Source organism: Gambusia affinis, linkage group LG01 (genome assembly GCF_019740435.1).
Source record: "Gambusia affinis linkage group LG01, SWU_Gaff_1.0, whole genome shotgun sequence".
In the NCBI taxonomy this organism is placed as follows: Eukaryota; Metazoa; Chordata; class Actinopteri; order Cyprinodontiformes; family Poeciliidae; genus Gambusia; species Gambusia affinis.
In genome coordinates, this window is record NC_057868.1 from 18,351,024 (window position 1) to 18,368,454 (window position 17,431).

The following is a 17,431-nucleotide window of genomic DNA, read 5'->3' on the forward strand; positions in this document are numbered from 1 at the left end:
GCATTCAATTAGTAGCATGAAGGACCACGCAGGAAAACAATCTGAATTGAGCATCAAGACCTGCTGTGTGAACAAAACCACAGACTCTTCATCCAATGTCAGATTTTGTATTTATTTGTGGAAATATTTTTAGAACATGGATCTTTTTCCTTTCACTTTGCTACTATGCACTACTTTGCTTTGGTCTGTCTCATAAAAATACTAATAAAACATTGAAGTTGTTGGTTGCAAAATAATGCAAAAAACAGCCATGCATATTCCTTGTTCATAAGATCCTTATAATGGTAAATTCAGTTTGAAATAACTGAAAAATAACATGTAGACCAGATTGAGATATTTCACGTATCCAGAATGGCATATCAAGGTATTTTTTTTATTAGAAACAAACGAATCCTCTTGATCTAATTTTTAACATCTACATAACAATAATATTTTATCTGGATTTGATCCTTCATTTATTCTCTGAGCTTCTTCTGAAAAGGTCCTCAAACTTTTAGGACCTCAGATTTCTAGCAGGAAGTTTAATGGCAGCAATACTGCCATTTTTTGACTTGGTAATGTCATTTCTAGTAAGCAAACTACATGCACAATGAATACCTAGTTACTTCCATGAGGAATTTAACTGGCTGTAACACACAGATTCTGCACAGATATAGCCAGTTTTTCTCTGATGCTATGGTAACAATACGCTGCCCGGGGTTTCTTTCTCTCCAAAGCCATGCTGAAGGCAGGATGAAGAACTCACCTGCTCCTTGTTTCAGCAGGTCTGCCGCTGTGCTGATGCTGGTGACTGGTTGAACCTCCTGCACTTCTCCTACAAGATCTGAGAGCATATAGGAAACATCATGTACACCAAGAGAAAATACTTTAGGAAGTGAGCAAACATGCTCAACATGAGGAATCTGATGAAAAATATTGTCCTTTGCACAGTGTAAAGATTGAAGCACAGGGTTGGACCAACCTTTCTCTGGGATTTTCAGAGTGCAGGGCAGAGAAATGGGTGTGATGGAGTGCTGATAGACCAGTGCAGAGAGGCTCCCTGTTGATAAAATATGGCAGAAATATAAGTTTTCAAGAAAGACAACATTAAAAAAACCAGTGTTCATCCATTAAAACAATCACATGTTAATTTAAAGCAAACATTCATCCCAGATCTTTTCACACAGCCTCCTCAGACAGTGACAGCTTATTGTCAGGTGTAATAAAACTAATGAGGCCCCATCCACCAAAGATGTTCTCCTCGAATCATTAACATGAATTTTGTCTGAAAGTGGAGGGGAAAACATACCAAAGTGTGGCTCATTCTGACACCCTTTGATCTTCACTCCCCGGGGGCCTGTTTCTATCAGGAAGTGTCTCACCAGCTGTTCCAGGGGGTCGCTTGCTGTGAAAAACAGGTTATTACTGTCAAAAATGTCATGGTCTCATCATTTTAGAAATCTCAGCAAGGCAAGGTATGAGGATAGATTATGGGAAATGCAGAGATAAAGAGAGTCCGTTGTACCTTTGCTGTTGAGGCTTGCATTGGGTGGAGGCGTGGCCACCTTCAGAGCCAGGCCATAGGCTCCCTGGAAGGAGTTGCTGTCCCTGATCAGGAAAGTTCCTGGCTCTCTCTCCTTCAGAGCAGCGATGGCTACAGACAAATAACTAAATGTTTCAAACTGATCTTTTGTTTCAAAAGCTTTGATTCTTTCAAACAACAATGGGGTTTTAGTTGGTGACCTTACCTTGCTCTCTAGAGATGCCTGGTTTGTACCAGAACCTTGAACTGTCTTGGACGAACTTCACACTGACTGGATTTGCTGCCTCACCCTCCACTTCTTCGTTGTGCCCTGCAGGTGGTGAAATTTCCCCCACTGTGGGAGAAAACGTGACGTGGTGCTGATGCTGGGCAGAGGTAGGCGCCTGGCCCACATTTGGCCTCACCCCCTCACTGGGGGAGCCTGGCTGGGCAGGGTGATGTCGCTTCTCTGGCAGAGGTGGCTGTGGGTGGGGGAGAGGGATGGAGATGGTGGAGTAGTTGGAGTAGGAGGCCGGGTGGAGGTGTGGGGCAGGACCAAAATAGCCATTTCTCTTGCTAGAGTCTAGAGGAGCACTGTGGTCCAGGATGGCGTAGTGGTGGTGTGGGGGTCCGTGGTGTTGCAGGTAGTTAGGGTGGTGGGGTTCTGACCCACTCAACATTAACCTCCTACCCAGAGTGGCAAAACCAGGAACCGGGACTTCTGAGACAGGAGAGCCGTCCATGCTGCTGGACCCAGGCTGTGAGGAGGGGGATGACGCAGGGGCCAAAGCTGGGTTGGAAGTGGGGGATTTGGGGCTCTCTGGGTGAGACTTTGTTGGTGACGATCCATTCACATGTGCTGAACTCAGTCCATTGGCCTGGGTTTGGGTCTGAGATGGGGTTACTGTCTGGACCACGGTGGAAGGGACAGCAGCGGCTTCTGAAGGATTGAGAGGGAGAGTCTGGGGATGTGTGTTTGGTGCTGATGAGGAGGGAACCTGGCTGTGCTCCTGGTTTGTTGTGGTTGGTGTCACAGAGTCAAAAGGGGAAGCAGAAGGTGCATCTATGGTGCAGTTTTGGTGCGGTGCTGTGGCTTTGGGGGGATCTATCCATGGGGAATCTGGTTTGGTGGGTGATAAAGGTTCCTCCTGTTTGGTGCTTGTTTTTGGGTGTGCTGATGAATCCTGAATGACGTTAGCGTTACTAAAGTGTCCGTCTTGTGATGGGGAACCCTCGTTGTCACTGCTGATGATATCTGTGGTCCGGATCTCATAATCTCTGCCTCCGGGACTGGGACTTTAAAAGACAGACACAATGTGAAACACAAAAATGCTAACTGTGTGCACAGTTATTAAAAATATTGACGCAAAGGAGTGTGATCCAAGAAAATTTTGGTTAATTTAATTTGGTTAATTAGGGCCAGTTTGCAGTGGAACAAAAGCAACAAACTCCTGAAATAAGAAACATGCCTACAGTGTTGAGCAAAAGTTTTATTCTGAAACATTTTAATATTTTGTCATGGACAATCATAAACTTCAATGTATTTTATTGGATTCTTATTCAGTAAAAAACCATGTATCTTTTTGAAGTGGAAGGAAAATCAAAACTTGCTGGGTTCTCTCTGGACTGACTGGGCTAATCTGACAAAAGAAAATGATAAACTAGTGTTTCAAATGATTTAATCTTCAAATTCAAAGAGCTGATATGGAGTACCTCTCCTGTGTGCGTAGTGGGCTGCTGGTGTGGACTGGTGTCGATGGTCCGGACATATCGGATGGTGTGGAGCAGGCCACATGAGCATCTCTGTGGACCCTCCTGAAAGACCCGTGGGTAATGTGATCCCTCCAGCCCACGCTCTCACCGGAGCTACGAAGGCCATCTGAGACAAGATGGGAAGAGTAGAACATGTTAAATGGTTATCTCAATAAACAGTATCAACACAGATCCTGTGTGGCCAGAGGACACTTTTGAACATTGTCTGTGAAACTCCACAACCAACAAGAAGCTGTTTGAGTAATGCAAAAGGATTCTGGCATGTCGAGTAAACCTTTCCTTGCTTGCTGTTGTTGATTAGGGATGACTTATTCCCTCAGCATTCCTGTTAAGTAGTAACATATGACTGAGAGTGTGAGTTTACTGTGACTCACCAGTGTGTGAATCAGAGCTGTATGATTGTTGTGAATCCGCATGGTGGTGGTGGTGGTTAGGGATATGGTCTGCTGGCCCGTTGCTGTGGCTGCAAGTCCCCACCATGGAGGAAGGAGGTGGGAGAGGAGATGTGGACTCTGACTGGTAGCCCGAGGCATAGCCTCTGCTTTCAGATGGCGAGGGCTGATACGGAGAGCAGGGGCACACCTGACGTGGTGTTTGGTACCCGCTGCTGCTGCTGCTGTACTTCAGATCCAGGTGGGAATGAGCGTGGGACCTTGACGCCTCTGGATAAGCCGGGTGACCTGACGGTAAAGGGTCAAAGCTGAAGGCTGGCAGATCGTGTCCCTGTGGGTCGTAGGAGGCTACGGTAGCCCGTCTGTGCCAGTATTCTGCTTCTCTGTCCCTTTCCCACTGCAGCTCCGCCTCCCTGTCCCGCTCCCAGTGGAGTGACAGCTCTCTGCCTCGTCTGAGCCCAGGATCCCTCTCCCAGTGAAGTTCTGGGCCTCTGGTTAATTCCGTCTCCCTCGTCCTCCTGAGTCCTGCCTCTCGTTGTTGAAGCTCTGCCTCTCTGTCCCAATGAAAGCTGTCACCGCGCTCTAGCCTCAGGGTGTGATAGGCAGCTGAATCTTCTCTCCTAATGCTGCAGTCCCTACAAGGACAGCTAGAGGGCGGTAGGTTATCCATCAGCATTATGTCATGGTAAGTTGGACTGGTGGAGGGTTTTGGGTGGTGTGAGTGGGTGTGGTGGTGACTGAGAGGTGGGGGAGGATGATGGAAGGGAACATCTTCACGACAGTAAAGTCGACCAGCAGCAGGTACGGGATGGTGGTGTGACGGATTATGAGAATGAGGGGTGAGGTCTGGTGATGGGTACGGACAAATATGTCGAGATGAGGGCGCCTCCGAACAGGAGCGGTGTAAGTAATGGGGTGGGCCACTCTGCCGGTCCCACACTAGATCTGGTGGAGGAAGAGACTGATGGGTATGTGGGCTGTAATGTTGACACATATCCATGTGTGATGGAGGACCAGCTGGGCTTGGACTGGTGGAAGGTGTCGCCCCGTGGTGCCCGTTAGTGCCGGGAGCTCTATCAAGACAGTAGCCATTTGGCATGAGGAGGGTGCGGTCACACCCGGGTTCAGCGCAGCGCTGAGACCGGTAACCATCCCTGCAAGAACATGACCGATTGAGCCTCAAAGTCCCAGTTCTCTCCGGGGGCCAGGAATCGCCATCGTCTAAAATGGCGGTCTCTCGCTCTCCATCCTTGTTTCCCTCAATCCCACCGAGGAGACGTTCCAGCTCCTCCCTTTCCTGTCTGGTCGGTGGTGGTGGGCGAACAAGTTCCTCTGGGTGGTCAGGATGGACTGAGGATTGTTTTGAGTGGAGGGAGTGTGCTGAAAGGCCCGAGTCGGAACCTTGAGGGATCAGATGATCAGTTCTGTCTTCTGCAGGGCCTCCTGCTGGGCTGCTGCCATTGGTGGAGGTCATAGAACCAGAGCTGGGACCTCGACGTTTCTTTATCTGAGCGTAAAGACTTCCATCCAAAGGACCTCGGGTATGTGCAATGTCTGAAACAAAATAAAAGAGACAGCTCAGTTAAATATTGTGGTAATGTCCTTCTATCCACCCGCTGTTTTTCAGTAATCAGAGATTAGGTTGTGGAGGTTAGCAAAATCCAGAAGGGAAACCAAGAATTCCTTCTCAGCAGTCCTTTCTCCTGCTCACTAAGGTTGGACCCCGAAGCATTTCACAACCAGAAGGTGTAGGAGCAGTGGCTCTATGATGACAGAGATCTTCAACCCTATTTCCACCACTTGTATCTAGGAATTTGTTGTATTGAGAATCAATTATGTTTGGTCAGGAGGCACGTCACATGACCATATGTGAGGGTGAGAATATAAATCAACAATTAAATCAGAAGCTTAACTTTTTAGCTCATCTCTTTTTTGTACCATGGTAGACCACAGCAAAAAAACAAACAAAAAAAAAACAGCTCCAATGAGGTCCCGGTCTGTTTATCCATCATCAAACAAGACTCCAAGACATTTAACAATTGCCTCAACGTAGCCTGATAAAAACCAGCCTCTTGTTCTACGCTTTGCTTTGTACACATGATCTGGATCCTCGACTACTGAGAATCAATTATCTGGTGTGAGGTCTGAACTCTGAAGTTTTAAACAATTCGATCTGATTTTACCAAATTGCTAATGTTTGGCCAAGACTTTTGTGATGCTTAATGAAGCTTACCGGAAATTGTGTGTGCAGTAAGTAACTCCATGGGGATTAGGGCCATGACATCTTTGCCAACAAGAAACAGACGTGGCCAACATGGATCGAATGGCTTTGTTCATTTCCTCTGCTGTCATCGCCAAACTACAACCCTATAAAGGCTGACTACAATTCTAAAGCACTGCAAAAGACTTTGCTTCATTTCTCACAACTTGGCCCAACCAGCTCAGTGGAGGAAATCCCATTCAGAGGACTGAAGAGAGATGAGAATTGAGTGGAATGGCTACGTGAGAACAAGAAGCACTGACTCTTGGATGTGAAATGATTCAGCACACATTGAAGATCAAGGCATGAAGATCTCAACAAAACCACATCATCTGTAAACGGTATTACGTAAAGTTGTGTGATGGACTGAACTCTTATCAGACCTGTTGTACTCTAGTTAATTTATGACGGTGTGCCTCTGATTGTCAAGGGTGGGTGAAATTTGAGAAATGGGACATTAAGACACCAGTTACCCTCCAGGCTGTCCTGATATCGCTGGTTAAAGTTCTCATAGGAGTCCCAACGAACCACTGGATCTGAAGTGTTGTAGTCGACGATGACAGCTGGGTCGTTTCTGTGGTATTCGCGGCCTGTGGAAAAGCACACATTGGGTTTCCAATTCTTTCTTTCTTTGAATAAGTGAATAACCTAAATGTCCAGAAATAGACTTGAGCAAAATCTGAAGTTGGGCATACTGACCTTTGACCCTCTCAGGTCCTGAGGAGAAGACGAACTCTACTGTGGCATCGGATGGAAATCGTTCATCTGGGGATAAGATGAAATGCTCAAATGTTAATTTAAAAGGAAAACGTCATAGAAACGAGTTCCTTGGCTATAGAAAAGCTAATCGGTTTCTAGAAATAAATGATTTGATTACGTATATTTAGATATATTTAGGGGAAATGGTTATTTAGCATGTTGGAAAACCCTTGAAAGCTCCAATACTTATTCCACTGATATATTTAGAGGTGTGTGACCGATAATCACACACTTTAATGCTTCATCTCATCTAAGGCATAAAAACCACACTGTTCCTACAAACACGCAGTCTGTCATTTCAGAGAAAGTTAAACTGAGGAAGAGCTGAGGTAAGAAACACATTCATTACAGACTTAAGTAATGCATGTCCACCAACCGTGTATCATCACATCTAATTCTTCACCAGGGAACTGTTATTACTTCCAAGATGGGGATTAAACCACTAATGTTTAAGGATTTATTTGACCACAATATCATGAGGCCAAACCACTGCAGATATATTCCCACAATGCCAGTTTCAAAGGCTGCTATTATGTCAGTCAGTGCAGAGATGACGATATACCGTAACAGAACCCAAATAAATGAGGTATTTGGGGGGTAATACCATTTTCCTTGCAACAGTTTATAAGATATAAAGGGACTGCACTTCAAGAACACAAATGAAGCACATTTCTTCATAGTAATACGGTTTTATAGCTGCTGCTAAAAAACATTTTCTGTGAAAATGAAATGTAAACTTTATTTAATTCATATTGGAAACAGAAATATCATGGTCCTGCAGCAGGGAAACTCAGGGGCAACAACAGCAAAGTGAGAGGCAATTGAGCCACGCAGGCAGTGACATGCAAAGGGTGACCAGGGGGTGGCCATGGCCCCACCCTGAAAAATGCTCAGAGAATCATGTTCAGTTCATACACAGGCATACACAACAGGGTTTCAATCAAGACCTAAGGGAACAATCTAATAAATAAATACATAGGTTATTAGTGGGACTCAATTAATCAAGTTAAATGCAGGATCTGTAATTAATCAAATTTTGATCAAAAACCATATATCGACAAAATAAGCTACATTTCAAAGCCCCTTTTTCCTGCTAAATTATTGCATAAATAGATATATGAGCTATGAGCTATGTTTAGCTATGAGCTAAACAGATATTTATTGTCTTTTATCTGCTGTTCAGGTCATTCAACAATCAAAGTGGTTCAAAGTGTTATTCTGTCCATTTGACTGTTCTGTGTCTCAGGAACCCCTGATCATTCATGACACTTTAGAAATGAAGGAGTTCATCATAACTTAGGGGACTGTGGACGCTGACATTAGGAACATCTATGCTGCAACATGTTTAGCATTCACATGCTATTTTAGGCTTCAATAGCTTTGCTGATGGGGTCATTCCTTTTGGCACAACTTGAACACAATGGTCTTTTCCAGTATCCCATCAGATTGTTTTGTTTCTAAACAAAACTGCAGCCCCAGTGGGCTGAGAGAAGCAGAGTCATGGTCCATTGCTGCTGTTTGCGGATGTCGCTTGTGCATCAGATTTATGTGCATACCAGAAACACAATAGAAAGGTTCAGGGTCGGGACGTCTGTACTTTAATAAAATGCAATTAACCGTTAATGTTTAGCATGTTCAAATCTATGTAAGGAAATCATATTATAGAGTAGGGGCAAAATTATCATTTTAAATACTGTTCAGATATCAAAAATAGCATACTCCATATGTATGTGTATGTATGAGGCATGTTCTAAAAAAAAAGACTGCCTTTAATTATGAATAATTATAGTAACAAATAAACCCTCTTTGCAAGAAAACCTCTCCTCCAATCGCGAACGGATTAGAGAAAGTACACAATAAAACACAGCTCGTAAACCCAAATCCTCACTCTTCATGTCTGTGACCTGTGGTTCCTTAACTCCTGTCAGCTGCATCAACCCAAGTGGATAAACTCACCGGTGAAAGCTTCATCCAGTTCCCCCTTTCCAAACCAGAGCTGGGATCCATGGATGGTGCAGGTGTGGAACTGCAGCCTGAACACCGTGTCTCTGACGGCACTGTGGACCCGCCTGTGGTAGCATTTCACCTGCAGGGGGCAGCAGAAGGTGAGGGAAGCAATGAAGTTTTGGAGCAGATGTGGGATAATTGCAGGCCTGCGGAGTTAATGGGAGGCCTTATATTCTCTGAAGAGTGACACCCACACTTTTGAAATGTCAGACTGCACACACAGACAAATGAGGATCTCTGGTTAACAAGCTGCTCTTTCCCCCCATCTGAACTAGAGGGCCTTGCAAAAGTATTCACAACCCTTGAACTTTTCCACATATTGTAATTTTATAGCCACAAGCTTTGATGCATTCTGTTAAGCAAGCTTTTCCAAATTTCTTCCAAATGAAATTTGAATTGCAATGTGCATTTGTATTTTGTTGTCTTTATTCTGATTCTCACTAAAAGTCCTTTGTGACCAATTTACCTCACATGTCAAAAAATCAGTAAATAAAACTCCGTGAGAGATAACAAGCATGTAGAAGAGTGTTCTGGTCTAATGAGACTAAAACTGAACATTTTTGCTGATTGGAAACCTAACTGGGGGTTTGTGATATGGGCAGTCACCCAGGGTGGCAAAAGAACAGATGGGGAGATGTTTCACGGGAACATCAGATAAAAAAAGTTTTGAAGGACATTTTTATTCCTCTTATGTGTGTGAAGTTAATGGGGAGGTGGAACCCCTTGCTTGTGGGTTGGAAAAAAGACAATTTTACATGTTTTGTGAAGAACTTCACCACATTTTGACCTGCTTCAAAATTCATATGATTTCCTGCATTTTGATTGGTTAGGAGGCAGAAGAAGGAGGCGGTTACCCAGAGTGCCACTGCCTAACAATGCACACCACTATAAACACATCATCGCCATGGTGAAATGTTGACAGCATCGTGCTTTTCCTCTACAACACAGGTGTCAAACAACATTTGGCCTCAAGGCCTTGAGTTTATGTGGCCCTCAGCATCCTAAAGGGCCAAACAGAACTCCAAGATAAGAGTTGTGCACTTAAATGTTATATTATTTGTCAAATCAGATTTTTTTGTATAGTGCCAAATTACATCAATGTGAAATTATGTTAAATACCAGTATAAGGTATAAGCAATATTATCTAAACAGTTTAATAATTCGTTTTATTAATACAGTTTACCACAAATGGCTCTTTAAGGAAATTCATGAGCTGGATGTAGACTGAACTGAACATGAGTTTGACACCATTGCTCTATGTGGACAGGGAAGCTGCTCAGTGTTGAGGAGAGAATCATGGCGTATCCAGGAGGAAAACCTCTTAAAAACTGCAAAATAAACCCCCGTAAAATGTTCACAGTTCAGCAGAACAACCTAGACATGGTGACCAGAACTGAAATGAGTTTAAATCAAAGCATTATTATTGTGTTAAGACGGTCCAGACAAAGCTCAGACCTGAATCCACTGGGAATCTGTGTCAAAACATAAAAACTGAGAGAAACTCTCCATCCAATCAGACTAAGCTATTTAGGAAAGAACGGGCAAAACTTTAAATGTACAAAGCTGGCAGGAAATATAACCAAAAAAACTCAAGACAAAAAAAATCCCAAAATACTCAAGTTGGTCAAAATATTCCAAATGCGACCAACATGCAAGTAAAATGAAAAGAGTAGTTCAAATCCTAAATCGTGTTGGGGTGTTAATAATTTGAGTCTGATAAAATCCTCTGAGGTTCGTGGCTGTGACAGGACAAAATGCAAAACAGCTCAAGAGGTGTGAACTTGTTAATCCAGAGGATAAGGGTTTACCTCATGTTAAGCATATTTCTTGTTCTGACATATTTGTTTTTTTCTATATCAGGTGTTGCAGACAAAGCTGTGTGATTTATCCCACATATGTTCATCAATAATAATGAATTATTGACTTAAAACAAGCTCATATATCTTGCAAAAGTTACTTGTAAGTTTGTTTTGTCTTATTTCAAGTGTTCTAAGATATTTACGTTGGAAACTAGACCAGAAATACAAGATCTTGTTTTTGCAGTGCAGGCCTTTAGTGTGGGATTTCCTTCACATTCGACTCACCATGATGTCACCTTTCAGCAACAAGGCCGGTTCAATGGACACACACAGTCGCCTCCCACCAGTGCCTTGAAGGTCACTGTGAACAACAATGGCTTCAGAAACAAGACGGTGTACGCAACACTACTTTTACTGCTTAACTTTGGAACAAACTGGTCAAATGTTAATGCTTATCTGGTCTATCAGTTGGCCTTTCAAGAGGAAGGCAGACTCACTATATGCCTGAAGTGTAGACCAACTGCATGGACTGATAGATCTTCAAGAAGGGATGGTAACCTAGGAACAGGAGAGATAATTTTAGACTTTGTGAGCATCATCAGCGTCAGGACGGAGGAATGTGCTGACTTCCATCCACTCCTTCTGGACCTGATCATCAGATTAAAGACAAACAGACGGACATGTGTGTGGGTACTAGAGAGCGAATTCAGCCGTCTATGTCTGCATTGAAAACACTGCAGCAATTCCACTGGGAGAGCCTGTCAGAGGATGACGCCATGATAAACATCACATCCCTTATAGAATATGAAGGGACAGCAGATCAGTGACAGGAGGTACTTCTTGGTTCCGTTAAGGATTTTCTTACAACTGAACCTGGAAGCATAGTTTCATAGAAAAACACCAGGATCTTCAGGACATCAGTCATCAAAACAAAGTTTCTCCCTCTCTCCCTGTTTGTCCTGAATCACAGATTCAAATTATGAATTTTTATTTTGGCAGCGAAAAAAACTTACACTACATTTCCTGCTTTTATTTAATAGTTTGGCTCCATACTAATGAAGAAATGTACCTCCTTCACCCTGGAAGTTGGGAAGCGACGGGATGAGAACTTGGTGGAGGAAGAGAGGGCTGCTGTTCATCTTTATCGCCCCAGAGAGAAGGCCTCCAAAGTAATAGATGTACCTGGAAAAAAGAAGTGGACGTAAGACTCAGGAAGAAGTAGGAAAAAACACACACTGTTGCTGCCAGGTAGTTACCAGTGTTTAAATGTTTGGTAGAGGAGAAAACAATTCCTGGGCTTAATTTAAATGTTTTCTCAGTTCTTGGGCTACAGACATGGGAAAATGGCCGTCAAAAACTGCTTTCAATGTATTTAGGAGGAAACGTAGGAGCCATGATCTGCTACTTTGGTCTATGTGAAAATCTCTTTAAAAGCAGGAGGTTTGAAGTGTGCAAGTGTGTGTGTTAAAACCATGCCAAGGCAGAAAGACATTAGCAATGATTTTAGGGAAGCCATCATCGATGCCGGTCAAACTGGGAAGAGTTAAAAAGCTATTTGTAAACAATTTGAAGTCTATTCTACAGTAGGAAAGATTATTCATTGGTGGTATCACCCCAAGATTGTGAATATATGGACTTGTTTTGCAATCACAGAGAGTTTGTGGTCATTGAACTCATCTGTATACCAAAGTGTTCTTAAGTCATGGTGTCTGACAGCTGAAGCTTGTCTGAAATGTGGTCATGTAAGCAATAAAGTAATATCGGCCTGTATATTCTGCTCAACACAAAAAAGGAGAATATTTTAGCTTTCTCTAGTTAGAAATATTTTAGCATGGATTAACAAATTTTTTTTTAGCTATCAGTGGTCAGCTAACCCACTAATTGCAGAGCAAAATTTTAGCATTTTACTGCCTTAGTAATAACTCCCCCTAAATACTGTTTGTTAGCAGAACCTATGTTTATAATTAAACATAGGTTAGGGGTAGCACAGCTAATATAGCCATGCCCATTTACTATTTCTAACGTAAGGAGGATAAGAGAAACGAACAGATGACATAGTGATGACATAACTGTCAAATGATGGTAAAGATACCGCAGTCCAACAAAAAACTGAAGGCCAGAAGTGGTTTCCTTTTCCTTTTTCCGCCAATCGGATGTCTTCATTCATTTGACGTGTGATGTTGGACACCAACACCCACCCTCCCCACTGTATCCTCCCTACTTATTTCCTCTCAGATCATCCTGTGGCCACTACCTGTTTTGGGACGGCTGGAGGGAAGAGGACACCTTATCTTCACAGAACTTCCTCATGGCCAGAGTACTGAGAGCCTGGTCCGCTCTGCACACAGATGTACACACACACAAACACGCAAGTGCTTTGAGTTAACGGTTTCCATTAAGGAGCTCCAAAAAGTACATGGAAAGGATACAGCTGGCATAGAGCACAGGATAAACTGGTTTCCACTGTTCCTAAAAGGAATCCAACACACTTAATTTATTAAAGGGGACCTATTATTCTTCCCTAAACAGGTTAGGATAGGTCTATGTGGGCTATGCAAAACATGTTCATTCTATTTTTTGCACAAAATCATTCTTAGATAATGAGATTTCATTCTGGTTTCTGCTTTTTTGAGCTCCTTTCAGAATAAGTTGTTTGAGGTCCTCTTGTTACTTTGAGTCCAAATAAGCAGCTGCTGGCCACGCCCCCCTGCCCCAATTTGATGTTTTTACAATCGCACGTGAAAATGTCTGCAAACAGAGGCATGATTATACAACCGTACATATTTGATAAGCAGAAGTAGAGCCTCCTGCACAACCAACAAGAATGCAGAATACATGGATAGTAAGTCAACAACATTGGTGATACCAGCTGAACAAACCCCCTGGAGCACAGCTTTGGTTGCTAGGTAATAGGCTCAGCTTCGCTGGGGTTGCTAGGTGAAGGACCTGCTGATTTGTGGCGTTACATTCAAAAGGTTTTTGAAATGGCACATGTAACAGACACCAAAAAAACATTAACTTATTGCTAAAAATCAGTGAGGGTGGTTTTCTTTCTTTTCAGCCTTCTGAAAATCTTCCAATCACAATCACTCATTTTCAGAATCAGCAGAGACCCAAATAGAAGCACAACAAAACATAACATATTAGTTTTCTTCATGATAGGTCCCCTTTAACAAAATAATAAAAAAAGTCAACAGGAAACCCCCCCCCAAAAGATTAGTATCTGTAATAAGTCTATTAAATGCATTGTGTACATTCCCCCATTAAAATGCTAGGATTAAGATGAATCATTTCAAAACGTTTTATATGAATAATATAACATTTATCTACAGTAATCTGGTTGCATTAAATTGAACACTTTAATTCTTTGATGAAAAATATTTCTGATTCATATTGATTCTTCAGCCTTCTGGGGCTTCATGTATAAAAGATTGCGCAGTTTTTACACAAATAAATTGACATACAGACAAATTTTGAAAAGTGCAGCGCACGAAATAAATTCATATGTATAAAACTGTGTGTAACCCCCATAAACTATGCTGATCTGTCTGCATGTTTAATGTGTTATTTTGTAGTTCTTAGGATGTCCTGTAGGGGGCATTAGACCCACATTTCCCCTGTGTCAGTACGAGAAGAAGAGTAAAAGAGAAAAGAAATGGCAGACTAAGCAGAATAGAGAAGCTACTATGCAAAAGAGCGGTTGTGATATGAAAGAAGTCTGTTTATCTTGAACTAAATGATGTATGGTCTGTTCTTAGATTTCTCCGGTGAGTCTGTTGTTTTATTTTCAGCTGCTTACTTACGCAGAATGGCTACTTAGCTGGAGCTAACGTTGCTCAGTTTTTTCGAACTGAAAAAAAACCAACCGGAGTATTAGGTGTCGCTCTGTAAGTAGCATAGCTCTGTGAAATAAGACTGTTTATGATGAAGTGATGTTTGTTTAGTAAGTTTTTTTCATTACTGAGCGTTTTTTTTAAGATTTCTCCGATTTCCGTATACTTGCATGATCGGTTAACGTTCTGCATGCAGGTTGGTTTTTTTGTTTGGACAACTGAAATCTGAACGAGCCAGTGGAGTTCCAGAAGCACGAGGGTCCCGCCGCCATCTTTGTGACTCGGACTGAAGACTGGGACAACGCAGAGGGACTGATGCTACTGGAGCTGGATATTTTGCTTGGAAACCAGATAAGAGAATTGAACAAGAGAAAAGGGTGGCCCCCAATCCTTTATTTTTTTGGTTATTCCACAAACTACTTGTTCATGAACATTTTCAAACTGGACAATTTATGTGCACATTGACTGAACTGACTGACTGAACTGTTATATTGAAAGACTTACTGAAATTTGTAATTTCTTTGTTGAAATGAGCTTTAAAGCTACAGTGTAGAAAAACCTACCCTAATTTTTTTGAAATATTTGAGTTATTTTTAAGGGTGGACAATTTAAGTTTTATACCTTAATTTTATTAAGGTAATTATTCTTTTGTGGAGAAAGAAAATAAACCTGAGTTGTTAAAACGTGAATGCTTATCATCCTCCTGTATGACCCTAGAACAAAAGTAACTTTCCTACTGAATTTATTGTTAATTAAATTAAGTAGTGGTTACATGTGTACGCGCATACCTGCGCACCTTTCTTTTATCAATCCTACTTTTGCCGCATATTTTCACAGCAGGTAAAAAGTTTGCTTGTGTTTACACAAACTTTTATGTAATGTTCATTTTTATACATGCCGGCTTGTGCGTAAAATATGGTGCTGCATGTTTTTTGTGCGTTCGCACATATTATACATTATCGATTATGTTGAATGTGATTTTCTGACTGAGATGTTCTCACAGTCTGATAGATTTGGACGACTCTGCAAGGTAGAATGATCAGATATTACCAAATCATGATGTGGAACGATGATAGATTCATTTTAAAGAAGCCTGAATGCTGAAACTGAATCAATATGCTTCAGCAAATACATCAGTTTAAGGTTGTGCATACTTATACAACTGGAGTATCAAACTTTGTTCAGTGTATCTATTTTCCTCTTAACGTGTTTATTGCTTCAGTTGAATGTCATATCATATGTCATTGTCCCAGGGGTATGTACACTGTAACTAGATATGCACAGTTCAATCCTATATATTTTGACATTCTGTTGACTTAAAGCATAAATATTTTAATGAACCAGAAATTCAGCGGTGATGTTGCGCCTCCTGTCCGCTCACACTCACCCTGCAGAGATCTTGCTGTAGTGCATGTAGGCTGCAATAATCACGCCCGTTTTACCTTTGTTGCCCTGTTGGGGGAGAAAAGAGAGAGAAATACGTAAAAAAAAAAAAAAAAATCATCATGAACTGATCTGACCGAGGGCGGTTTAGCTTCCTCGTGACTGAAACGGCTTATAGGATCTGAAAATTTGAGGTATGACCTTGATTCTTGGATTCGAGGATGCAGAGAAAAAGGAGAGGAGACCAGATAAACTACAACATGGAGAAATGTGTGAAGGCTGCTGAGCTGGAATTAAAAAGCTCCCTGCGGAGTCTTTTTCACAGCAAGAGCTCCACACTTCCTGACACATTCCAAAAACATTCCAGCACCAAATTCCAATTGGGACCCCCTCCAGATACCAGTATAAGGGCCCCTTTAACACAATTAGCACAAATCAAAGCTAATTTTGCTGCGTGCCTCTCTCTTGGTGGAGAACTTATTATTTTTTTAAAATTTGTTTTATTGACAGGAACTCAGTTTTCTTCGTCCCTGGCGTAATCTGCAGCTGATAGATAATTTCCTACAGCTGGAATGTTCTGGAAAGTCGGCAAGGCTCAGGAGTTGTCTGGTTTTTGCTATTTCAATTCTTCAGACCAAAATCAACAAGCAATAAAAAATGAATAAATAACAAAACTTGCAGAAGCCCAGCTGTCAGCACAATAATTAACTGGTTCTTTTGAGGACAAGGATTTATTTTTTTTAGAGGAAAAACGACTACGATAAGTTTAATGTCCAGTTAGTTTAATCCAAACTGACTTCATATGTAACATTTTTAGACCAGGATTAGCAACCAGAGATTAAGCCGTATTAATGCTTTGTGAGAACACAAGTAAAGGCACAGAGCCATTTCACAGGTCTGAAATCAGGAACGTTTTTCAAGGGTTTGATCAAAAACTCAGGTAATTTTTCAGAATACATAATCTGAAAACCTTCCAAACCTCATATACACAATCACTCATCCCAGGGCCGGGATTATAAGAATGTGGGCCCCTGGGCTGGGGCTGGTTTGGTGCCCTATCCACCACAGCAAAAATCTTCTAATAATGCAAATTACAATACATCAGTAGGTAATACGTTACATGGTAGGTTTACTGGAGCCCCTGACCAGTAGATCCATGTTCCCAAAAAAATTACTGTAATGTCGTCATTTTCAAATAACTGAGGAATGTCTGGATGTACAAATTGGGGCTCTGGGCATTTACCTCAATACACCCTTTCTAAAGCGTGACCCAGACTCATCCCAAGCTTTCTTTATTCATTTTCAAAAACGACCATATATCTTCATCTGCAAAGCTTGCATATGTACAGCTGCAAAGCAATTATTTTTGTTCCAATCTGACATTAAATCAGAAGAAGTTTCTCCTTATGTGGGTTGTGCTTAACCCCTGCGCCACAACAGCCCATCCCAAGATGGTGACAGTCTTAACAAATAAAAAATATTGTTTTGAAAAAGTTACCTACCCCAGATTTAAGAGTTAAAGGAAATGAAAGAAAAATGATCCTGAGTTAAACTACCTGCGTACGCAGACAGAAATTTTCACATTTTTCTTTCAGTGTTTTCTGTGTTCAGTTCAAGCCGCTCCCTATGTGTTGCTGTCTATACAAATGCATCGTTCCGGTGACCTTCAGTCAGCCTTTCAACATGCAATTGATTTATCAGTTCCTGTGAAAGAAAATCAGTTT

General features: G+C 41.9%; 1 protein-coding gene and 1 long non-coding RNA gene across 6 annotated transcripts in view; one reads left to right on the forward strand and one right to left on the reverse strand.

The window, feature by feature from the left end:
* The window catches only part of tns2a (tensin 2a), a 75,676-nt gene that overhangs the window by 4,298 nt on the left and 53,947 nt on the right, over positions 1–17,431 (reverse strand). For all 5 annotated transcript variants that reach the window (XM_044113644.1, XM_044113621.1, XM_044113630.1 and 2 more), the window contains exons 10-24: positions 15,712–15,776; positions 12,746–12,829; positions 11,561–11,673; positions 10,989–11,049; positions 10,777–10,852; positions 8,642–8,771; positions 6,626–6,691; positions 6,400–6,516; positions 3,649–5,220; positions 3,215–3,380; positions 1,728–2,797; positions 1,505–1,633; positions 1,289–1,384; positions 962–1,039; positions 746–823 (exon numbers count right to left, since the gene is read on the reverse strand). In XM_044113644.1, coding sequence (XP_043969579.1) covers positions 746–823; positions 962–1,039; positions 1,289–1,384; positions 1,505–1,633; positions 1,728–2,797; positions 3,215–3,380; positions 3,649–5,220; positions 6,400–6,516; positions 6,626–6,691; positions 8,642–8,771; positions 10,777–10,852; positions 10,989–11,049; positions 11,561–11,673; positions 12,746–12,829; positions 15,712–15,776 — 3,901 coding nt within the window. The remainder of the gene's footprint in view (positions 1–745; positions 824–961; positions 1,040–1,288; positions 1,385–1,504; positions 1,634–1,727; positions 2,798–3,214; positions 3,381–3,648; positions 5,221–6,399; positions 6,517–6,625; positions 6,692–8,641; positions 8,772–10,776; positions 10,853–10,988; positions 11,050–11,560; positions 11,674–12,745; positions 12,830–15,711; positions 15,777–17,431) is intronic.
* LOC122829267 lies at positions 14,171–15,013 on the forward strand. Its single transcript, XR_006370346.1, has 2 exons — positions 14,171–14,258; positions 14,521–15,013. It is a non-coding gene; the product is annotated as an uncharacterized LOC122829267 (long non-coding RNA).